Source organism: Macaca nemestrina, chromosome 7 (assembly GCF_043159975.1).
Source record: "Macaca nemestrina isolate mMacNem1 chromosome 7, mMacNem.hap1, whole genome shotgun sequence".
NCBI lineage: Eukaryota > Metazoa > Chordata > Mammalia > Primates > Cercopithecidae > Macaca > Macaca nemestrina.
This window is the reverse complement of record NC_092131.1, coordinates 104,808,851-104,833,079: the sequence shown is the minus strand read 5'-3', so window position 1 is coordinate 104,833,079 and position 24,229 is coordinate 104,808,851. Positions and strand designations below refer to the sequence as shown.

General features: G+C 42.1%; 1 protein-coding gene across 6 annotated transcripts in view; it reads left to right on the top strand.

Moving 5' to 3' along the window:
* Positions 1-24,229, top strand: part of LOC105488361 (AGBL carboxypeptidase 1) — a 958,121-nt gene that overhangs the window by 854,053 nt on the left and 79,839 nt on the right. Inside the window, exon 23 of one of the 6 annotated variants that reach the window (XM_011752338.2) lies at positions 901-6,952. The exons of 4 other annotated variants lie outside the window; for them this stretch is intronic. In XM_011752338.2, coding sequence (XP_011750640.2) covers positions 901-1,108 — 208 coding nt within the window. In that variant the 3' untranslated portion in view covers positions 1,109-6,952. Of the gene's footprint in view, positions 1-900; positions 6,953-24,229 lie in introns of those variants that run through there. One more of the 6 variants, XM_011752339.2, reaches the window with a different exon arrangement.

The following is a 24,229-nucleotide window of genomic DNA, read 5'->3' as shown; positions in this document are numbered from 1 at the left end:
CTAATTGGTTAAGTCCTAAGTAGGGAGTGATTAGAAAGTCTTCAGGAACGAAGGTGCCTCATGCAAATGAGGGAGACATACAGCTCCTTGGGAGGAAACTCCCCCTGCTCACAATATGCAGTAAAGTTTTTGTTATTGTTCATTTCTACTGTCCTCTTCTGTCTCTTGCTGGTCAACCCCTGTTGATCTTCCATTTGTTAATAAACTGGAGAGAGGGCATAAGTGAGAAAGCACAAACACTGTAGAAGCAGAGTGCTGTTTGCCCACTTACTCTCTCATGTGTTAATTTCAACCTGGATTAATTTTCCAGCTCCTATAAATCATTCATCATGATGAAGGAGAATCATGCAATATGACTCATAGTGCTGTTTATTGGAGTGGGAAACATGAGGGCTTTGAGTTCTGTCTACCTGCATTCCAATCCCACTCTTTCTTGGAAGAAAATGACATGGCATTCTCAGACACTCAAGGATGGCCTTCTCTGATTGTTCACTTAAAGCCTAAACTACTTTGAAAAATTCTAAATATGTGAGGCTGTGCACATCTTCTGATTGGAAATAGGGCTAAGAAATGCAGACTCTGCTGGCAAAGGAAGAAAGAAGCCTGCAAATTGTATACAACTTTCCCCCCAGCCTCAAGGTTGAGGACACAGGGGAGTGTGCATATGACACATTTAAAGGAGCAGTGACCTGAGATTAAAACTCAGAGCAGGAAACTTCCACTCTCCACTTTCCTGTTCCAACCAATTGAATGTGTTCCCTTTTTTGGCTAAATTCTCTTTTCATTTCTCTCTCCTCTTCCCCATCTTCCTCCTTCTATTTCCCTTTCCCTTTGTACATTTTCCCTGTCTACCTTCCTCTTCTTCCTTTCTTCTCCATATTTCCTGGGACCCAATGGCAGGTGCAGCAGCAGCAGTGGCAGCGCCCCTTCGGAACTGGAGGATGAACCTGCCTGCATGGAGGAGATTGATTACAGTACAGACAGCAGCTCAGACCAGGAAGGGAGCTTGTCTGAGCTGGACCGGAGGATCCAGGAGTGCGCCTCGAATAAGGATGAGGGAGAGGAAGAAGAGGAGACACCAGGGCAGGAAGGAGAAGCCATCCCATAGGCCCGAGGTTCACAGCAAGTTCTGTGTCTCCAACCATTGGATTGGACTAGCAGCTATGCTACTGCTGCTTCATCATCAGACACACAGAGTGTATATGTCAGAGAAAAAAGCCAGCCTATGTGAGCTCAGCAACCCCATTTCCAGATTTTTAGTTTCCTTATGCATAGCAGCTAGCCACTTTATAACATTTTATATGTAGAGTTAGGTCACCCCTGAGGCCTATGCAAGCTGCCATTGTACTTAGAATGGGACTCATGGGTAGCCTCAAGATTACCATGGATCCTTTCAAGATTGTTCTGAGTTATTCTCCATTCCTGTGCTTGAACTGGAGCAAGCTGGAAGTAGAAGAGTTGGGCTTCTTCTTGGCTTCTCAGTCAGAATTCTAAGTGGTTATTTAAGTTGTTCCATATATGAGTATTATCTTCCACTGTTATCTCCCCACCATAGCATTTGAGCTCCCCAGAACAAACCACTGAGACTCTGGGGATCTTGGCAGGGTTTTCAGGTGCTGGGTGCTCGAACATGAAAAACTGTGCATCCAAGTAATTTCAGGCTTCATCTGTGATCTTCTCAAGCAGCATATATTTTACATATGTGGTACAGGCCAGAAGCTGCACTAGACTCTAAGAAATAAGACATGGTCACTGATCTTCACAGATTTTAAGATCATATGTACTCAGACCACCAAACATAATGCTAGGAAGTAGCAAGACCTACTGGAAAATTTATCCATTTCAGAATCAGACAGATATGGTTCATATGCTAGATCTGGCAGTTGCTTGTTATGACAACTTAGGCAAGTAATTAAATTTTCCCAAACTTCAGTTTTCTTATATATAAAATGTGGATAAGCATATCTATATCATAAAGTTATTGTAGGATGAAATGAGATAATCTATAAAAGTATAGCTTAGCATTTGGTACACAACAACATCGGCTTATTTTTCTTCATAACACAACAGAACATTCTATGTAAGAATTCTGACAGTTAAAAAAAAATTCTCACCAGCCTGGACAACATGGTGAAACCCATCTCTACTAAACCCCATCTCTACAAAAATTAGCCAGGTATGGTGGCACACACCTGTAATCGCAGCTACTTGGGAGGCTAAAACAGGAGAATCGCTTGAACCTGGGAGGTGGAGGTTGCAGTGAGCCGAGATCGCACCACTGCATTCCAGCCTGGGTGACAGAGCAAGACTCTGTCTCAAATAACAACAACAACAACAACAACAACAAACCCAGAATCCAGAATTCTCTGGAGTCACATGGTAGGAAATATGCCCTCTTACTGGAAGGGAGCTGGGAAGGAGATTACACAGGAGCAGAATCTAGGAGGTTGGACTGACTTAAAACAGATGAAAATGGAGCAAGGCCTTTCAGCATTCAGAAGGAAGCAACTTAGTTATTTGAATAATGAAGTGTACAAGACCTGCGAAGAAAGGATAAGAAGGGATAACAAAGGCAGTGGTAGAGTGAGAGATAGAATATGCTAGGTCAAATTTAGGCTGTTTTAGATGTCATATGTATTTAGTTAGGATTAGGTTTAGCTGCAAGAGATGGACAACGTATCATAGTAGTAGCTTTCATAAGGCATAAGTCTAGTTCTCTTTCCTGTGGAATTTTACACACTGGAAGACCAGTCCTAGTGTCATGGCTGCATGGTGTCAGAGACCTGGCTTCTGCAGTTGTCTGGGTCTACTGTGTGTTGCTTCTACTCTTGGTCTAGAATGGCTGCTGAAGCATCAGTCATTGCATCTGCATCCCAGACAGTAGCAAGAAGAACACAAAAAGAAACGCCTGTTTTCTATCTTTCCAAAAGCAATATATAATATTTCTTCTTAATCCCATCAGCTGGAAAAAAAAATGGGCCTATAACCATAGGTAGCTGCAAGAGAGTTTAGAAAACATAGTCTTTATTTGAGGTGGGCCCAGCTAAAATTTGAAGTTTGAAGTAAAAGTCTGAATACTAAGGGAAAAGATGATAATACCTATTGGGGGATTACATATCTGCCAAAAGACTTCTCCTGATGTTCCAAATACCACCAAGGGAGTTTTGGATATATTAGAATAATCTCAGATGAAACTTATAGCACACACCTCCTGACCAGCAGAAAGCCACAGAACAAAACTAGATTAACTCCAAGGAATAGAAGAAAGGCATCTGTGTCATGATTTTGGGAGTTGACAGTGTTATTAATAGTCTCTTATTTTTTTAACTCTTTTCCAAATTTCCGTGCTGTAGTTCAGAAATTGTACATCTATTCTTCATATTAAGACATGTATGTTTCTGTAACATATGTAAGAAATTTGAAGAATATCAGCAAAGACACTGAAAGTGAAACCCAAACACTATATATCTCTTAACTCCTCCCATATTTAATCTTTCCACTCTTAAATAAAGGCTAGCATAATAGTGCTGATTTTTCTTTGCTTTGAGGATTCAAGAAGATAATATTGAAATGTAATTGCTGAGAGAGGTGGGAATGATGCTAGCTTATTAATTATTATTTCAGCCCAAATTAATTTTGGGGGTTAGCTTCTGGTCATCCAGCATGTTTCTGAAAAAATGTGACTGCGACAGATAAGTTTTTGTGTGGCATGTTCAGAAAAAGTCAGGAACATGAAGTATTTGTTGATCCATCTATGTAACAAATGTATATTTAACCACCAACTATGGATCATGCACTTAACTAAACTCTATGGATGCAGATAAGAAAGACCCATTTTGTGCCCTCAGTAACCAGGGAAAGAAGAACAATAAACATTCTAATTTAATGCAGTGTGGCCCATGCCATTATGGAACTATGCAAAGAATATTACAAAAACACCTAATCTAATGGGGGTGGCAGTTGTGGTAAAAGTCTACCAAAAGAAGGTCATAATTTGGGTGATTCTTGAAGAATATGCAGGAGTTTTCAGGTACAGAGGGAGAAAAGACATGCGAAGGAGTGGAAAGATTTTGTGCAAAGGCTCTGTGGTAGAGTTAGAGCTTGAAATAAAATGTTCAGTGTGACTGGTTTAAAAGATGTATTTGTATGTGAGAAAAGGAGGAGAGTGACAAGAGATGAAACGGAAAAAGACAGCAGTCAGATAAAGCAGCATTTGGCATTCCTTGATGAAGAGGCTGAACTTAATTCTGAATGTAATGGGGGAGACTTAAAGAGCTTTCAGCAGAGGCATGCCAGTGACTGATATCAGCATGTCTGTACCAGCACCACTGCTCCCTTGTTTATGGCTGAGGGTTTGGTGCTCCCGCTATGCTGGTTGTTCAGTAGTTTGAGGAGTGCCCCAGGTGTGAAATTACTATATTTGAAGAGCAGAAGGTTTGCATTCAGGTGAAAGATAATAATTGCAGTTTGGGGACATGTTGAATGTTGGTGGCCTACATGATAGCCAGTTTGGAAGGTTTCCTAGAAATCAGAGGTACATCAGGAAGCAGAAGGAGAACAAGGAGAGGTGTACCTAACACCTAGTGATGTTGGGGACCCAGGTGAATGTCCTGAGCACCTAAGCCCAGGTGCCAGTGAGTTGGGAAGGCAATTGACTGGAGGGAAGAGGGGACTTGGGAGCAGACCTCTCTCCCTTCCTGCTAGGACTGAAGGCTGTTCTGTGTCACATCTCACCAGTCTTCCATCCAGAGTTAGAGAGTACTTACTTGAGAGTTAACTCTCAATAGTTATAAGAGCCATTCCTCCAGTCAAGCCAGGACTTTTTCTTGCTGGCTGGACCACTTCAGTGAATTGTTCGGAAAAAAAACGTGTTCTACCAAACTCAGAGCCAAACTAAGATGACCCAAGAATTCCAAGGAGTTGTAGGCCATAATGTGAAGCAAATGTGGTCCAAAATGTGCAGAGGAGAGGACAGTCCAGAGAGGCGATGTTGGGGCCAGGCCAAGTGCATACTGTCCTGTACCAGCTGTCATCCGGTGCTCTGCATGCAGGACTGGAACTGGGGCTAAAGGGCTGTGGGGGCCTGCAGCTTCCTGGGACGGCCTGGTGAAACATTGATGGGCAAAGGTTGGGAGCTCTCTGATTTCACCTTTAGGATAGTTCCATTGTTAGAATAGAAGCCCAAGACTTGCCACCCATGAGCTCCCGAGGGTGGAAACTACTGACCGTTCATAACACTTTCCTCTGATAAGAGGCTTTGTGGCTCCACATTTCCTTTAGAAGGAAGTCTAAATGTCTCAACAGATCCCTTTATAGTCTGGCCCCAATCTCCTTGACAGCCTCAGGTTCTGCCACTCTTTATTCTCTTCAATTTGCCACTGAGCATACCCTCATGTTCTCTCTCATGCATTTATGCATGTGTGTGTTCTTAAGCCACACTTATGCATGTGCACTTCTTATGCCACACAGCTCCCTAAATGTCCTCTTTGATTTTTCTAACATTTTCATATTTTTCCTCTGCCTCTGATAAGAATCTCCCGTTCCATTTGTGAATACCAAAACCCAGTTCAAATATCATCTTTCTTCTGTAAAACTTGTCCTCATCACCCAATGCCAAGTTATATATAATCTCTCTTCCATGCCCCTATTGCACTGTTTATATATCTCTTTTATACTATGCTTATTTTTAACTTGATATATATACCTTTTACACCCACACCCCCATTCACCATTGAATAGTGAGCTCTAAAGTGCACAAACCTACTATTATCTTGGCATCTGTCCCTGTACCTAACATAGTTCTTAACACATTGCAAGTGTTCAAAAATGTGTCTTCCCCTCAGCTTCAAACCTGGACATCCAATGTCTCAATAAAACCTCACTTATTTTCCTTAAATCCCTCCATTTTCCATCTCAAAGAAGAGTTTGTGTTATAGAAAGGGAAACTGGTTTCACTAAAAGGACGTCTAGCACAAGTGCAGCCTGGCCTCTCAAGCTGGTGGTTGCCATGGAAGACTTCCGAGTGTGAGGCGAGCTTAACAAGGGGCAGAGTGTTCTTGTCCTAACCTGTGTTGTGCAAATGTTAAAATAGAGTGGTGATAATGGAGGGGTGGCATCTCCAAGGGTTCCCCGGAGCAGCCATATTTACCCAGGTGCTCTGGCTCCTATGCTCCCGTTGGTGAGAACCGGCTGTGCAGCTCCATAGGTATCATGCTAACTTGGTTGCCTGGGCCCTCCTTGCAATCCCATCAATAAGAATCAGCATCCAAGAATTCCATCCATTGACTTCAGTCTCCTTCCAGAAAGAGGATTCAGAGCCACCAAGAACATTTGAAATTAACCTGCTCCCTAAGTTACAAGCTCACCTTGAGGGTTGCCAACACAAGGAAGGTCATATTACACCCTTCCATTTATGAGCCTGGAAAATGGTGCTGTAGAGTTGATTTCATATTCCAAAGGGAGCCTCTGCCCTATGCCAAGAGAAGGGGCTCCCAGGAAATGCCTGACATAAGTCATCCTTCTTAGGGCCTCAGAAGAATGACCCTCATGGTGGATCTCAGCATTTGGATTCGCATTAAAATGATGGATTTGTTTTGCCCTGCTGGTACAGCTCACCCCAGCTCCCCAAACGCTCTAGTCTTGGAAAGACATGCATAGTAGCCTGGTGCTCACCAGGAGGGATTTTCTGGGCAAAAATAATTCATCAGGTCTGGAGCCTGCTGCTGTCTTCCCAACAGATGTCCTCTTTTGTTTGTGTTGCATTTTGTCTTCATGCTACCAATGTTTGATAAAAAGTGTTGTTTAGAAAAGAAAAAAGAAAGTGGTAAAAGGGAATTTTGAGATAAAAATGGATTATATACAACCTTTCAGTGCCTAATAATAAAAAGATACAATTGCGTATAACTTAAAATCATCTATTACACACACACAATTCAACATAATGGAGCTGAAACTGAGCTTGAGTTCCCCACCACACACGCACACACACACACACACACACACACACACACACACACACACACACGGCACAGGGCTTTAAGCATAACAATGAGTGAGGGAAGGTTGATTCTCAGACACATGACAGGTGAGGGGTAGCTAGTTGATGATTTTAGGCTCTACGGTCAGACAGAAGTCAAGATGAAGGCCTTTTGGGTAGAAGATGGGACTCACCTCTCATCAGCACGTGACATAAACTGAACTTGAAGTGTGTATATATTCTGGGTCAGTTCCAGTGCAAAGTAAAATGGGTCCAGTATCATTGGTAGAGAATACAGACTATGAGAGAATTACCGAATGAGCCACATTTAGGTCTTATGACAAGTAGCTTAACAGAGGAGAGCACTGACTGTTTACAAGGCTGAAGCAGGCAAGGTGTGGTGGCTCACAACTGTAATCCCAGAATTTGGGGAGGCCATGCTGGGAGGATCCCTTGAGCCCAGGAGTTTGAGATCAGCCTGGACAACATAGTTAGACCCTGAATCTACAAAAATAAAGAAAAAAAGTAGTCAGCCATGATGGTGCATGCCTGTAGTCCCAGCTACTAGGGAGGCTGAGGTGGGAGGATCACCTGAACCTGGAAGGTTGAAGCTACAGTGAGTCGTGATCGCACCACTGCACTCCCACCTAGGTGACAGTGTGAGACCCTGTACTCTGTCTAAAAATAAATAAATAAAAGGCTGAAGCAAAGATGATTCTCCATGGGGGGATTTCAATGATCTTTTATAGTCTCTAGGCTCTTATGGGGTTAAAATAATTTCTTAGTACCAGACAAGTATTATGACCAACTCCTGGCAAAATAAATAACACTTAAGCACAATTATTTGGAGCTATTCCGTTAAAGTGAGTGTGGCCCTGGTCTTGAAGGGCGGGGCAAGACATGGCATTGAGTTCCGTTGTCTCTACTGGCTGTAGGACGGGAGAGGAAGCAGAGAGGCCAACAGGTCTGCCATCCAAACGTCCAGGGTATGGGGTTAAATGAATGAATGTCCTGGGGTAGACTATCAACCACACCCTATCCACACTTCAGTATGAAGAGGAAGTTATTTTGGGAGGTATTAGAAGAGGAGAAATCTGCCTATGTTTCTACTCTGCTCAGACAATCACATGGTGACTCATTTCACTCTCAGTACCAGCTCTGTGGGATAAATGGACATTATGATTGTCATTTTTAAAATGAAGTGCACCCATACTTAAAGAGACATGCTTAGTAAATGACAGAGCTGGAATCTGTTCCCAGGGAAATCTGACTTCCCAACTCATGCTCCTTCCACTTCCCCAGAGGAGGTGAACATGAACCATAACACAGTTACAGCTAATGTGGTAATTAGCAACACTTAGTATGTATAACAGTCTAAGACCATCACAGGTGTCATCATGTTTAAGCATAAAATTTCAGTCCGATGAGCTAAACTCTGTTGTTATGCTCACTTTATAAATGAGGGCATTAAGAATGTAAGGGCTAGCCTGAGATGATACAGGTAGTAAGTACCAGATCACAACCTTAACTCAGGCAATTGGACTCTTAAACCTGCTCTCCAAGGAAAAGCATCTTTCTTCAAAGACCCCTGAGGGCCCTCTGAGAGGTTATGGGGCAACTCTCCATCTCTAGGAAAGTGTGTTGTTCTTATAGGTCCTTGACTGAATATAAGTAACTCATACTGGACATCTCTGCATAATATCCTGCTTCTCTTCAAACTCAACAGGTTTAAAGTCAAAATCTCCTTCCAACAAAATCTGTACTTTCAAATTCCTAAATTTGATCATGCCAATAGTAAACCTGTGTTGTTTGATTTCTTTGTCTGCCAGATGCATAGCTCACTGTCTAGCCGAGGCTGGCACTCCAATCTTCACTAAATGGATGAATCTGCAATGTTAGCGAGTCTGATTCTTAGCTTTGGACTCAAACCAAAGCTAAGACTCACACTCAACAACACTGTTCTTTCTTCTCTCTCTTCTTGTGCCATTTCTCACCTGGACTTCAGGAATTTTTCTGACTACTCTTCTCACATTTGGTTGTGACTCCTTTCCAACCCTTTCATCCCTGCATAGCCTGATGGTATTGAGAAGGAAAACCGGCTTCTACTTTCACTGCTTATAACTTGTCAGTGACCTCTCATGGACTTAAGGATAAAATGCAAATAGGACCTAGTGCTTGAGGCCTTTCAAATCCAGCCACTATGTAATTTTCTGGTCTCTTCTCTTGACACCAGCCCCTGTTAAAGTCATAAAAACTTACTTTCAGTTCTCAGAAAGCACTTTACTCTTCTGTTCCCTCTTCTTCCATCCATGTGCCTAATTCTATCCATTATGTTCTTAGGTGTAGCCTCCCCCAAGAAGTCTCCCATGATCTGATTCTGAGTTCCTACAGTCGTCTTGGAGAAACCCAGTCACAGCTTTTGTTGTATGGCATTGCCTGTGGACTCTGCTGTCCCTTCTCCACCACCCCCCTCCCTGCCCCACCACACCAAGACTGTAATATCTTGGAGAACAAAGACAATTTTGCTCACTGATACATCCTAAGGTCCTAGCATCGTGCCCAAGATGTGGTGGGACTTCTGTAAATATGTGTTGAATGATTGAGATCTTAATTTCCGTTACAAAGGTCTCCTGAGAATGACCTCCTACCGGTTGCCTCAGTAACCTCTTACACATGGAGAGCAGAGCTGCAGGAAAGCAGGACACATCTGAGTCCAGCCAACTCAGAGCTTCAAAGAAGCGTCCAGGAGAAACCTCCGTCAGCCCCCTGTTTGCGGTGCCTCCTGGTCGGTAATTTTCCAGAAGCAGTTTCTTGTTTCCTCCAAATGGCCTGTAGAGGTCAGAAAAGGGCCTTGTTTTCCAATCACCGACTGTCCTCTCTACATTAGCATTCACCCCGGGTGTCTATAATTAAGCAAGCCTAAGCTGGGCACATAGGAACGGAAATGCATTGACTTTAATAAAACAGAGTGTAAAACAACTTTAGATTGACTCCAGCCTTGTTTATTCTTGCACACTTGTAATTCTGGTTTGGTATATTCCCAGTCAAAGAGACCATTGTCCTGGGAACTGAAGCATGTCCCTTGCTTCATTGCTATTGCAGCCTGTCCAAGGAGGCAAGCCGCACCAGGTTGCTGCTACCGGCTCACAGCAATTTTTTTTTTTAAATTTTTTAAAGAAGGACAATAACAAAGAGAAGAACCTGTGGGAACAATGAGAGGAGCTCCTATTGATATCCTAGACTTTGTGTATATGTGTGTGTGTGTGTGTGTGTGAATGTAAGTATATTCAGAGTCCAGAAAAAATATGTAAATAATAAAAATGGATCAGGCACTCTGGTCTTCACATATTGTGAATTTCAGGAAATGATGATTTTGTTCTTTAAGTGATTCCCTAGCATATGGAACAGAACATTATAACGGAAGTTGAGAGACCATTTAGGTTTAGGCTCTGGCTCTGTTACTTCAATGTATGGCTTTGGGCTGACTGTTTCCTCTGGGTCTCAGTTTCTTCATTGGAGGGTGAAGGGCTGGACCACACGAAATCTAAGCTCACTTCTATTTCTAATATTCATGAACATGAATGCTGTGCTGGCGGGGCCTGCAGAGAACACCAGCAGGCCCAGGGCTGGCCAGGCTGGTGAAGAGGCAGCGTGAGGTGGCTCACACTAGTCTTCTGTCTCTGCAGGGACTGAGGCCAGGCCTGCACAATGATCTTTTCAGAGCAGAGAGCAGAGCAGTGCCGTTGATACCCTGCCAATGCCCAGCAGAATAAAAGCTTCTGAAATCAGGGCTAAAAATAAATAATAAAACAAAGTGACAACATAAACAGGAAGACCTAAAGGAGGGGGAATGAATTGAGTCAGCAAAGTTGGGGCTGGGGTGGGGCAGGGAAGAATCTAATTCGTTTTCATTTGCGTGCTTTGGCCTGCTAGGTGCTGCACTGGTGTTTAAAGTGCTCTTGGAAGGGGGAGTTTGACGCCACCATGGGAGAAGATACAGAAGATGGGGCAGAGGCGTGGCTGCTCTCTCAGGCCCATTTCCTCCCCGCTGTGCAGTTGGCCCGCCCACTCCTCACTGACTCTTTGTTGGTTGTTGAGAGAGAGAGTTCTTTCACAGTCCCTCTCCTGTCCCTGGCCTCTGCCTGGGCCTGGGCCAGCTGCCCTCATCGACCTTGTCTCTCAGCATTTGGGACCCAGCTTCCTCTTGGCCTCTTTGCACACACTCAGGATTTCAATCAAAATGACTTTTGAGTCTGGTCGTTTAGGGGAGGATGTGTGCAAGAGGGGTGGGGAAGGGAGCTCATTATTACTGAGCACATTGAATGTTCCGGCCGCTGTACAGTTACATGCAACATGCAAGGAGACAGAGAGCAGTCACCTAGCAGCAGCCACAGGGCAAGTAAACAAACGCAGATCACCTCTACAACCTTGTTCCAGGCCTTGTCATTGTGAAGGGTAGAGATTCAAAGCAGATGGAGACTTCCTTTGGTGAGGCAGTTTCTTGAATTTGGGGATATACAAATGTGAGCAACCATTATTGGGGTGAGGGAAGAAAAACTGCTCTGCTGTGCATTAAATGGTACCAAAGATTCAGGGAGTGGGGCCGGGGTGTGCACTGGGAGAGAAGAAGAGAGAAGAGAGAGGATGAGGACTTCCCAGCATGACTCAAGGCAGGGGAGCAAAGAGGGCCTTTGAGAAGTCCTGACTCATAAAAAAGTGATGTCTAGGATTGAATTTTAAGTTGTTTTCTGCTCTGTGGGATCTCATTTCACTCCATTCCTAAACCCTCAAATCCCTAGTAAAAGTCTACTATTCCCAAGTAGACTTGGGATTCTGGGTTCTCATTATATTTTGAGTAAATGAAAGGTTCAATTATTAATTTGGGATAAAAGCATGGGGAGAAGCCACCAGTTCAATTGTTCATTTGGGATAAAAGCAGGGGGAGAAGCCACCAAAGAGAATTCAGCAGAAGCAGGATATCTGCAAAATTCATTTCTAGGAAATTACATATTCCTTTATTTGGATACTTCATGAACATGATGATAATGATAATAATCAACTTGCCATAAACACTGACCATGAACCAGTCCTTGGGCTGAAGGTTTACTATTCACAAAACCCCTTTGAGGTAAATAACTATTATCATATCCATTTTACAGACAAAGAAACAAAGTCTGGGAGATATTTAGCAGCTTGTGCGAAGTAAGTGGTTAGTGCAGAGGCTGCAATTGGGTTTGAACTGAGCTTGCATCCTCTTCCCTTTCTCCTCATGGCGTAATACCACTGAAAACGAAATGTTCCTCAGTGGCAGTGGACATCTCTTCCCTTCATTTTTCCCTTGAGGCAAACTTGCCTTCATACTTTCTTCTTCAAAGTCAATTAGAAATGGGTCTGTATCACACCACTGCACTCCAGCCTGGGCCACAGAGGGAGACCCAGTCTCAAAAAAAAAAAAAGAAAAAGAAAATAGATCTGTAATTTTCAGAGTCTTATTTTCAGACTTAGTCAAGACCTATTTTCTCCCCCACGTACCTATTAATCTTAATTTTGCTCAGCTTCCTTTTCCACATTTCTAGACAAAAATGTTTTGTGACCTTTTAAAGAAATCTTCCAATGGGTTGATGGTGGTAGTTGGTGATGTGTACGGGAAATACGTGAAGTGCACTATAAGCTTCCCCTAGCAAATGCTCAGAGCAGCGTTTTTAAAGATGAACAACATGAATTTCAAACAGAGGTTAAGTAAACATCATAGAGAAATATGTCCCCAACAAAATCAGGTCTGGATTGGGATCGGCAGGATTTCCCTTAAGGTGTCTGCTCTGACTCAGGAAATGGTTCTTCCTGGGTGTCTGTCTGTCATGCCCATGCGTGTTCTGAACAATATCGCGTGTTCCCTGGTGACTCTATTTTTGTCAGAGTACTACTTTGAAGGCTGTGGCATAGGAACGCTAGGGATACCTTGCAGACTTACGCTCAGAGGTCTGTAATGCACCACAAAACATCAGCTAGTTTCAAGTGATACTCAGTTTACTTTATTAGGAAAGGATCTATACTCTCTAAATCCTAAACTGTTACTGCTCCTCAGCTTCACTTAACTTCAACCTAAAAATTAATGCTATAAGTGAGTGGCCACTTCAACAAGGGCACTCAGCACAGAGCAACAGGAGAAATGGACCTTGGTCCTCTACCTTTTCCTGTCTCTGTTGAAATGGATTTTCTTGTAGTTTGACATAAGTCAATGATATTCCAGAAAGACAGCTTACCTGAGCCATGCTTCTCTTTTTCTGAATAGTTCTTTTGTTTTGTTTTGTTTTGTTTTGCTTTGCTTTTTTCTCATCTGAAGTGGCTACAAGATGAAAAGACCAGAAACACATGACATTAATTAATGTAAGGAAAAACAGGGCCCAGCATGGGAGAATGAATTAACACTGAAATCTCTAGGGCTTGTCAATGACTAGCTGCTTAGCTTCCCACTCCCTGTTGCCACACACACACACCTTACTACCTAAGGAAAAACTCTTACATGCATGAAGAAAAAACCAGAGCCTTCAAGGACACTAATCTGGTGCCTGTTGCAGAGAGCAGTTTTTGTGTTAAGAAGAAGATTATAAATAGAAGTGACTGCAGCAAGCTCTCTCACGATGTTTTATAATTGGTGTTGTAATACCTTGGGCCAGATGATATGAGAAAGATGGTGTGGCAGAATGTGTCCGGCCTGTAAAGCACCCACAGTGTCTGGAGTCCCAGTGGGGCTGAAATGGGACAAGGGAGAAGGAGTAGGCAGGGGCTGCTTGGCCCACTCTGCAATGGGCCTCAGAAGTAAAGGGCAGGCTCATGGGGGAAGGATATCAGTACCTGTGCCTCAGTTTTACATTGCTGGGAAACAAATTACTACCAATTTAGTGCTGTCAAACAACATCCAGTTACTATCTTAGGATGAGTAAGTCAGAAGCACAGGGAACCTCCCTGGGTTCTCTGTTCAAGATGCCTCAAAACTGAAACCCAAGCATCAGCCAGCCTGGACTCCTGTCTGGAAGCTCAGGGAAAGAATCTGCTTCCAAGCTCAAGCTGTTGTCTGTATTCAGTTCCTTGTGGTGGTAGGCACTGAGCTCCCCACTTCCTAGCCAGCTGTCAGAGGGGCTGTTCTCAGCTCCTACAGTCTGCCCCCATTCCTCGGCCTGTGACATCTCTGGAAGCCAGCGAAGTGGGTTTAACCACCACCCCTCCCCCATGCTTTGAATCTCTTTTACTTCTACTAGCCAGAAAAACCCTGTTCTTTTAATAGGCTAGTGTGATTAAGTTAGACCCAACCTGATCATCTCTTCTTTGCCTTAAAACCTAGTACAATCACAGGAGTGAAATCTCATCATAGTCAGGGCCTCTATCCATGATCAAAAGCAGGGAAGGGGATTATACAGGGCAGATTTCATTCGTTTCATTTTTATAATTCTGCTTACCACAAACGACAATATTATCAAGGGTTATGTAATGCTCTCCAAGTGCTAGGAACAGCTTCAGCATTTTACATACATTAATACATGAATCTTCATAACAATCCTATAATGTAGGTATATTCATTCTAGTATTCTGACTTTATATATGAGGCCAAAGTGTTGATGTAGTATACACAGCTAGCCTGGGATTGAGTTGTGATTTGAACTCGACAAGTACAGCTCCAGGTTTATGCCAGATTTCTTGGCTCTATCTAAAATGTACTCTCTTAGACATAGTTTTTTTCCTTCATTTTGCCTGAGCTGGGATGTGAACATGATGTTACCAAAACAAACTAGGGAGCTGCTCACCTCGTACATTAAGGCAAAACATCCTCTGTGAGGTTTTGTAATTGGAGAAAGGAGGGCATTTATTTTCAGAGTGCCAAGCAAGGAGAACTGGGCAGCTCACACGTAGACCTGACCTCCCCAGCAGCTTGTAGGTAAGGGTCTTTAAAGGAAGGGAGGCAGAGGTTATAGGCAAAGTCATCAATCAATATATGGTGGTTATACATTGGTTTGATCTAAAAATTTGGGACATTTTGAAGCAGGTCCTAAGTGGATTCAAAGATTTTCTGATTTGTGATTGGTTAAGGAGACAAAGCTTTGTCTAATGATTTGGGGGTCAACAGAAAGGAATGGTGAGTTCCAGCCTGTGGATGTGACTTCCTCCAGGCTCCTCAAGAAGAAATTTAGAACAGAAAACGGCAGTCAGAGTTCAGTCCTCAGTCTCCTCTTGTCTGAGGTCTACATGCCAATGTATCCATTTGGTGGGAGTCTGGGTTTCTGAAAAAACTTAGGGACATATGTTAAGATGTAATTTTTAGTTTCTATAGGGAACCAAACATCTCATGACTCTAACTTCCTTGGTTATTGTTTTAAGCGACTATTACCTTCTTGCTTATCAAGTTGCTCATTTACTTCTCAAGGCTAACTAGGTGCCTGGAATTTCCCTTGAAGGAACTCGATATTTTCTTTTATTTCCATGCTTGGGAAGGGAGAATGAGGAGGAGGCCCCTAAGAGGAGTCCCTGCTCCCTCTCGATGAGGTTTGGAGTTGTCTAGTGGGACAGGAATAGGATGCAGTAGAAGGCAGCACAGCATGCATGGATCAAACTGTCTGTGGCCAAGGCTTTAATGTCAAGGCACCTGTGGCATGTCCACCTCTTCTAATTTCACCATTTTGTACTCAGAGTCTTACTTAGTTATAAAGAGCACACATTTCCCCTCGCATATATCCTTCAGGAGCACTTGATCTAGTAATGATATTTGAGATGTTCAAGGAATAAAGTGAGGTCTTCATGAAACAGATATCCCACCTCCTGGAACTCTGCTTCCTACTTGAGTTGAAGTCTGTGCTGTGCAGGTGCTCAGGTCTGTATAAAAAAGGGACCTAACCAATGCTTACTCTATATGGACTTATTCATAATTTTTCAGTCTTTCATTGATTTGGTTGCATTATTTTGGCTTATGTAGGAGGACGAAGATATATCCTTAAAGATATAACTAGTTTATAATCATAAATTTGAAGAAAAAAGGCTAATAAATATGAAACAAAGTTGATTTCAAAAATAGTATTTTGCAATGCCTTAATATTATTAGTAATAGTATTAACAGAGAAACTTCATCAATAAAATTACATTGTTGCATACAGCAAAAGGCATAATGAAAAACAAAATCCAGCATAATGAAAAACAAAATCCAGGAACATGTTATTATTATTATTTTTCTGAGACGAAGTCTCACTCTGTCACCCAGGCTGGAGTGCGACGGCACAATCTCGACTCACTCAAACCTCCACCTCCTGGGTTCAAGCAATTCTCCTGCCTCAGCCTCCCAAGTAGGTGGGATGACAGGCACGTACCATCATGCCCAGCTAATGTTTTGTATTTTTAGTAGAGACAGGGTTTCACCCTGTTGGCCAGGCTGATCTTGAACCCCTGACCTCAGGTGATCCACCTGCCTTGGCCTCCCAAAGTGTTGGGATTACAGGCATGAACCACCACTCCTGGCCCAGAAACGTTTTAAAAAACTAAACAGAAGGCAGAAAACTGACATTTCATAATTGTAACTATAATTTAAATGCTATAAATTATACCACTAAATGACACAGAATATCAAGTATGATCAAGAAATAAACATAATACTATTTTTCATTCATTATACATAACAAAATAAACAGACTCATAATGAAACAATCCAGGTGGAAAAGAGGCAATGAAATTATTTCTAGGGAGCAGTTACCAATGAGAAGAATTACAAGTGCAAGCTCAAGTTCTGAAGCAACACTTTAGGCAAGGGAACTGGTTTAGGAAACTAGGAGAAATAGGAATCAGCTTATTATCAGAGCCGTGGTAGAAGGTCATGATGACCAGGAGGAGACATTCAATCTGACTGTGAGAACGTGTGAAAAATAAGGAGACAAAAAATGCACAATGATCCCACCCAGGGCACTGCAGCAAGAAGGAGCCCAGGTATCCAGCCCAAGGGATGGTGGTGGCAGGGATGCAATCGCTGGAGCTGGATATCAGTAACGTGGTGATGTGTCTATCTGTGATCTCATCCTTTGTCTCTCTCTCTTACACCAGATAACTTTGAACAGATGATGAATAGGCAGAAGGGGTAAACAGATCTGTTGAATTATGTGGGCTTAGGACAGATTAAAGTGAATTGACAAGACAGTCTCCTTCAGTTGTCCCTATGATGCATTAGCTTGACATTCAGAAGCCTCTACAATTTAGCCCACCTCTGCCTGCCTTGCCGGGATTGTCTTCAATACACAGGGCCCAGGACCAGCTTTTCAGCTAGAGTGGCCTATTCCCCATCTCCCAAGTTTATCCTGCGTGTTATCACGTCCTCACCTTTTCCTGCTGTTCCTCCCTCCCTTCAAGGACCGATTCAAATCTCAGCTCACCCCTGATCTGAGTATCTTCTGTAACTCCTACTCTTTCTGTGCTTCCGTCCATGAATGCCGAAAGCATTTATTATGCAATTAACCATATCCTTTCATGCTTGGCTATTTGGCTGTTTATCTCTTTTGTTGTGATTCAGTACTTCACATGTGACTGTCATATCTCTGCAAATACACTATTTATCCCCTGAAAGCAGGCTATGTCTTTTTTACATCATTCATCATTTACCATATTCCAATTTCAGTTTGTTTACGGACATTATCTGACAAAATGCTCCCTATAAAACTTGATATTAAATATTATTTTCCTCATTATATGAACAACCTAATTGAGGCTTAAATAAGTTTAAAAACCCGCCCTAAGTCATACAGCTAATAAGTGACAGAATCAAGATTTAAGCCATGTGATTTGGACAAAAATCCTCTACTTTTCCCATGAGGCCATGATATCATTACACCTTCCTGGAGCCATTACTCTAGATAATACATCAAAATAAAATATTCATAGCATATATACGTATAAAAGCGGTCTCCATAAATACATGTCAACTATTTTACTTCATTTGCCCACAAGTTTTAAGTTATGAAGGAATCTTTAAATGGAAAGCCTAGATAAAATGTCTATTCATGCATATTCACAGATACACATGTATGCATGCACACATACATGTGCACACACAGGGATGCATACACACATGCTCATACACACAACCGTTTGCATCATGATAGATTGGCTGGTAAGTGCCACACACAGTTCTGCCTGAAAGGACATTGCTATCCTAATGGCACAATGAATGGTCTCATTGGCAAGGACATAGAGAATTTTTAATCCCATTTAGGGTAGAAAGGTGTGTAATCTTAGCAGAATGCTTCAAGGCTCAATTTTATTTCAAGGATGCCCAGAGCTCATTGATTTGGTTTATAGTCAGCATATTACTTTGAAGTACAGCCCTGTTAGTTGTAATATTAGCTATTGAAAAGCTCTATGTCAATTCCTCTGTTAATCATGACCTGGAAAGTATAATGAATGCAGAGGGTGCTCAGCAGGTATGTTGTTTGTCCAGGTTCTCAGCTTATTCTCTATTTGGGAGAGAAAGGCATGACAGCTCTGAAACTTGTAATCTTTCAGAAGCGGGAAGCAGAGAGGGAACTGTGGTGGGGAAGATACCACAAGATTGTTCGTAGGTTCCCTTGATAACTTGGACATCACTTTTTGGCAGCAGATAGTTTCCATGTCCATTACATTTTGCTACTCTGTGTCTCTCAAACTTTGGCCACATAAAAATTACCTGGGTGGCTGGGCACAGTGGCTCACACCTGTAATCCCAGCACTTTGGGAGGCCAAGGAGGGTGGATCACAAGGTCAAGAGATTGAGACCATCCTGGCTAACATGGTGAAACCCCATCTCTTCTAAAAATAAAAAATTTAAATTAAATTAAAAAATAAAACTTAGCTGGGCATGGTGGTAGGCACCTGTAGTCCTAGCTAATCGGGAGGCTGAGGCAGGAAAATCACGTGAACCCAGGAGGCGGAGGTTGCAGTGAGCTGAGATCGCACCACTGCACTCCAGCCTGGGCGACCGAGTGAGACTTTGTCTCTAATAATAATGGTAATAACAATAACCTGGGTGGCTTGTTAAAACAGAGAGATAAGCCCCACTTCTGGAGATTGATTGGGGAGGTATATGGTAGAGTCTAATAATTTGCATATCTTAGAAGTTCATAAATCATGCTGATACTGTTGGTCCATGGAATACCCTTTGAGAACCACTATCCTTACAGACATGCTGTGTAATTACAGGGCATAGAAGCATTAGGTTCCTTCAAGAAAATATATTATGATACTGATAATCAGGAAGCTTTTTCTATTAATAACACCAGTCCTAAGTATTTTTCTTCTGTTCCAATGTCAGTACTCTCCTTTGTATCTCAGAGAATGTAGAGAACTTCTATGCATTACACAGGTGCTCATATTACTATCTCAAGCCTTGTTCTTATGTAAGCAAAGTAGCTGTCCACCAAATAGGTGCTGACAGGCTTCCTCTCATTGATGGGAGTTTTTCTTCTTTTCTTTTCTTCTTCTTTTTTTTTAGACAGGGTCTTGCTCTGTCACCCAGGCTGGAGTGCAGTGGGGCAATCTTGGCTCACTGCAAGCTCCGCCTCCTGGGCTCAAGCCTCTCAATTCTCCTCTCTCAGCCTCCCGAGTAGCTGGGACTACAGGCACCTGCCACCATGCCCGGCTAATTTTTTGTATTTTTAGTAGAGACGGGGTTTCACCATGTTAGCTAGGATGGTCTCGATCTCCTGACCTTGTGATCCACCCACCTTGGCCTCCCGAAATGCTGGAATTACAGGTGCGAAAAGGAGAGGCTAGATCAGGGAAAGCAGGAGAACACTAACCTATAGGAGAAGGAAAACATCAATATCTGCTTCATCTCCTCTCCTTTCCTTGCATTACCTTTTCCCTCCACATTCCTTTCATGTTTCTCCCCTATTCCTTTTGCCCCTGTCACTTTCTTCTCTTTAGGTCTGTAAGCCTCTGTCTATCCTCTCCTTTCTATCCACTGCAGATGAAAAGAAGTTACTGTGAGTGAGTTAATCACAGTCTGCATTGCCAACTTCCATCTCCATGACTTTACATCGTTTTACAGTATCCTCACTACATAAATCTTTTCTGAACAAAATGAATGCCATTCATTCTGGTCCTAGAAACTTATTGAGACCTTGAACCATTCAGGCCAGGCAAGGTGCTAGCCAGTCACAGTGACTTTTGAATAGCTTAGTATACCTGCCATGTAAACAACTTCCTTTTAAGAGACTCCATACAAATAGGTCATTTTATTTGTGTTCAATGATATCACGACCTTGAACACGATGGATTTGACCCCCAACCCAAAAGAAGCAAGTCAATTTATAGGGATTCCTTTGATCTATGAAGTGACTTGGTATGAAAGCTCTAATAGGAATGCCATCGATTGGATGGAGACTTTACAAGCCAATTAGATTTTTCTTTGTTGAAGAGTTTGAGTTTGAGACACATGTAGAATAATTATACAAAAGCAGTGCTAATAATAGAAATAGAGGTAAAAAATTGCCAAGTCATATAAGCCAGAGTCTGGAGGATTGGATGCCACAGGGCAATTACCAGAATTTCTATGCATCATCAGAGAAGGAGTTATACTTTTAGAACTACTGCATTTACCTCAATAAAATCTCCACTCAGACCAGGTGTGGTGGCTCATGCCTGTAATCCCAGCACTTTGGGAGGACGAGGTGGGTGGACCGCAAGGTCAGGAGTTCGAGACCAGCCTGGCCAACATAGTGAAACCCCATCTCTACTAAATATACAAAACATTAGCCAGGTGTGGTGGTGGGCACCTGTAATCCTAGCTACTCAGGAGGCTGAGGCAGGAGAATCGCTTGGACCCAGAAGGCAGAGGCTGCAGTGAGCTGAGATTACGCCACTGCACTCCACCCCATGTGACAGTGTGAGACTCCATCTCAAAAATAAATAAATAAATAAATAAATAAATAAATAAATAAATAATAAAATTAAAATAAAATCTCCACTCTAGGAATCCTACTTGAGTATACTTGTAAAAATCTATTTAGGATAAACTGAGTATCTCTGTTTCTTATGTCTCAAAGAAGCTCAACTTATAAATAATAAGGAAAGCTATTTTAGGCCAGCTGTGGTGGCTTGTTCCTGGAATCCCAGCACTTTGCGAGGCTGAGGTGGGAGGATCACTTGAAGCCAGGAGTTTGACACCAGCCTGGGCAATAAAGGGAGACCCCATCTTTACAAAAAATAATAAAAAAAAAATAGCCAGGTGTGGCGGCACATGCCTATAGTCCTAGCTACTTGAGACGCTGAGCAGGAGGATCTCTAGAGCCCAGGAGTTCCAGGCTGCAGTGAGCTATGATCATGCTACTGCACTCCAACCTGGGTGACAAAGCAAGACCCCATCTTTGAAATAAATACATTTTTTTTTAAAGTTACTTTAGGCTAAGATCTAGGCAGAAGGCTATAATGAGTAGAGGAAGTAGTAGTAATATAATCCAGTATTGATAATCATGACCAGTAGCAGTTATTGAAAAAAAAAATTACCATGCACCAGCATACTAGAAATGTCAATCATTGTGTTTGCTTGCCTACATAGACCTCTAGGGCAACTGTTCCTCTCAAAACCACCGAGGGAAGGACAAACCTAGGTTGCAATATTGTGTATTACATGACCTCACCCTTCCATTTAAATATTTAGACCAAAGGTGTGCAGCTTCTTCAAGGACAGAAAATTCATAGTCTAATATATATATATGTTATATATATAAAACAAATATGTGTATGTATATTATGAGTATGTGTGCATGTATGATGAGTCATGCACTTAAAATGTACTTTATGTAAGGAATGTCCGAGGAAATAGAAATAAATGTATAAAACAAAAAAAGGAAAGATAAGCTAGGCCAATCAGATCCCTGTATGGGCCATTTAAACTAAGAATCTCAAGATAATGACTTCATTAGCTCAATTAAAGGTTTTGAAAAGTCATGAGGCAATTGATGGCATGAAGAACAATATACAAACTCAAGTAAGGATGCTGACCCCCCTGGGCTGTCAGAATCTATGATGCAGAGAAAAGAGAGGGCAGAGGAACAGAATGGACCGACCAGGTCAGAGGCCCAGAGAGAAGCAAAGGCAGAGAACACACAGCTCACGGCAGAAGGGACCAGGGAGGACCTGGCCTAAGAGAGGCCCTGTCTGCAGAAAGGTTTTCAGGTCCCATCTGAGTCCAAATCAATCCTGACAATGAACCTGATTTTCCTTGAGGCTCAGTGATGTGAAGCCCCTTTCCTGAAACTGGTGTGCTAATACAGACTGGAGCAGTTTTTTGAGTATAGGGCTGTTTGCTCTTTCCACTGCACTATCGTGTGCTACAGAGCTTCTACAAACGTGGAAAAATATATGAGTCTTAACAACAACGATGCTCTATCACTCATGTCTTTTTCTCCAAGTACCGTGCATGTTTTGTGTATGTGTATGAATTATATCCTTTTCACTATTTTGAATGTGCCCCTCTGCCTCTTCTATCCCAATCTCTTCTAACCACAATGTTTCTGGCAATAAAGCATTTCATTTGAATGAATGAAAGTAATAAAGTTGTCTCTCATATTTTACCTGTTTATTTTACAGGTGAGGTTGCTGGATGTTAACTTAAGCTGTGTTAACTTATAATTTTTTCACATTTTAATAATTTAACTTTATTTTTTATTGTGATAAAATATACATAACATTAAATTTACCATTTAACCATTTAAAATGTACAATTTAGTGTCATACACACTGTTTTGCAACTATTATCTCCAGAACTTTTTTTTATCATTCCATACTGAAACTCTTTCAAACTCTCTGTCTCTCTGAGACAGAGTCTTGTTCTGTCGACAGGCTGGAGGGCATTGTTTATTTGCAGTTTCTTCCATTGTCTGCCATGTCCTCCTCCTCCGTCCACCATTCATTTATGATCTTTCCTATTCTGTTTTCATTTACCACTATTCAGTCTCCTCGGGTCAGGTCTTGAAACATTCTCTTAATAAGAAAGAATCTGATGTAAATAGCAGTAGTAGTGACACCTGGTCTAGCTTTTTTAAATGGGGAAAGATTGAAGGTTGAGATACCTTTTTCAAGGTCTGGCCTTTGTGGCTCTGAACAAAAAGACTATCAATATGATTATCAAGGAAACAGTTTTTTAATACTCTTTCCTCAACCTCTGGACAATACACAAAATGGGATAGCTAAGTCTCACAATTCCAGCAACTGATCACATTCCCCTCCGATATCAACTAAGAGGCCTGAATCTACCTGTGAATTTTCACCACCTTTGCCTACATGGCCAGGTAGATGCATCTTAGGGAATGGCATCCAAGTAATACTAATGCTCTGGAATAAAGAGATTCCCAGTCTAACAAGTCACAAAATAATGAAAGAGCAGTGCCGGGAGGTTCCTTTCAGATACACAATTCAACATCCAGTTTTCAAAATATCAGGACTGCACTACCAATCAGCCTGGTGATCTTCAGAGGAATCCAGGCTTTCCAGAGAGCCAGCATGTTTTGGCTTTGACTATAACTGAAAAACTTCCAGTAACAGCTTTATGATCATTGACATTCATCACTGGCATCCAACTGAAGTCCTATATATCATATTCACAGATGAACAGGACATGATCCCTAAACTGGGTAAACTAGAAGATGCCTCTCCAGGGAGATTGCCTACCTGCCTTTCCCCAATTTTATTCCAGTTCTCATTTATAAACGCCCTTTGGCTGGCTAATATTTTGATAGGCAGATAGATAGGTGTATATAAATTGGCTATCATGCATTCCAACAATCCATGCTTGCTTGTCCAAGGAAACATGTCATAAATCATGGTATTTGTCTTCCCCCAGATACTACTTAAAAGGGCACAAATAAATGATGAATATTATCGTCAATGACTCATTCCTCCCCATGCCACAAAATATAACGAATATCACTGGAATGAGGGTTAGGAGACCTATATCCTTGTTCCAGTTAACTGCTGATAGGATGACTTCAGGCAAGTCACCAACTCTGAAAAACCCTCCAGAGTGAAAATAAAAATCCTGTCCTACTTTCCACTTAGGGCAACTATGAACAGGATGAAGTGATGCATGTGACAACATATTTATCACTACTATATAAATATAAGGGGTCAGCCTGAGGCAGGGAGGGACAGGGGAGGGATAGCAGTTGCCAGTGGTTAAGAGGAGGTCCATTCTGTTGGGGGCACTGCTTCGGAAGATCTGTTTATTCTGCAATTAACAATAAGCAAGGG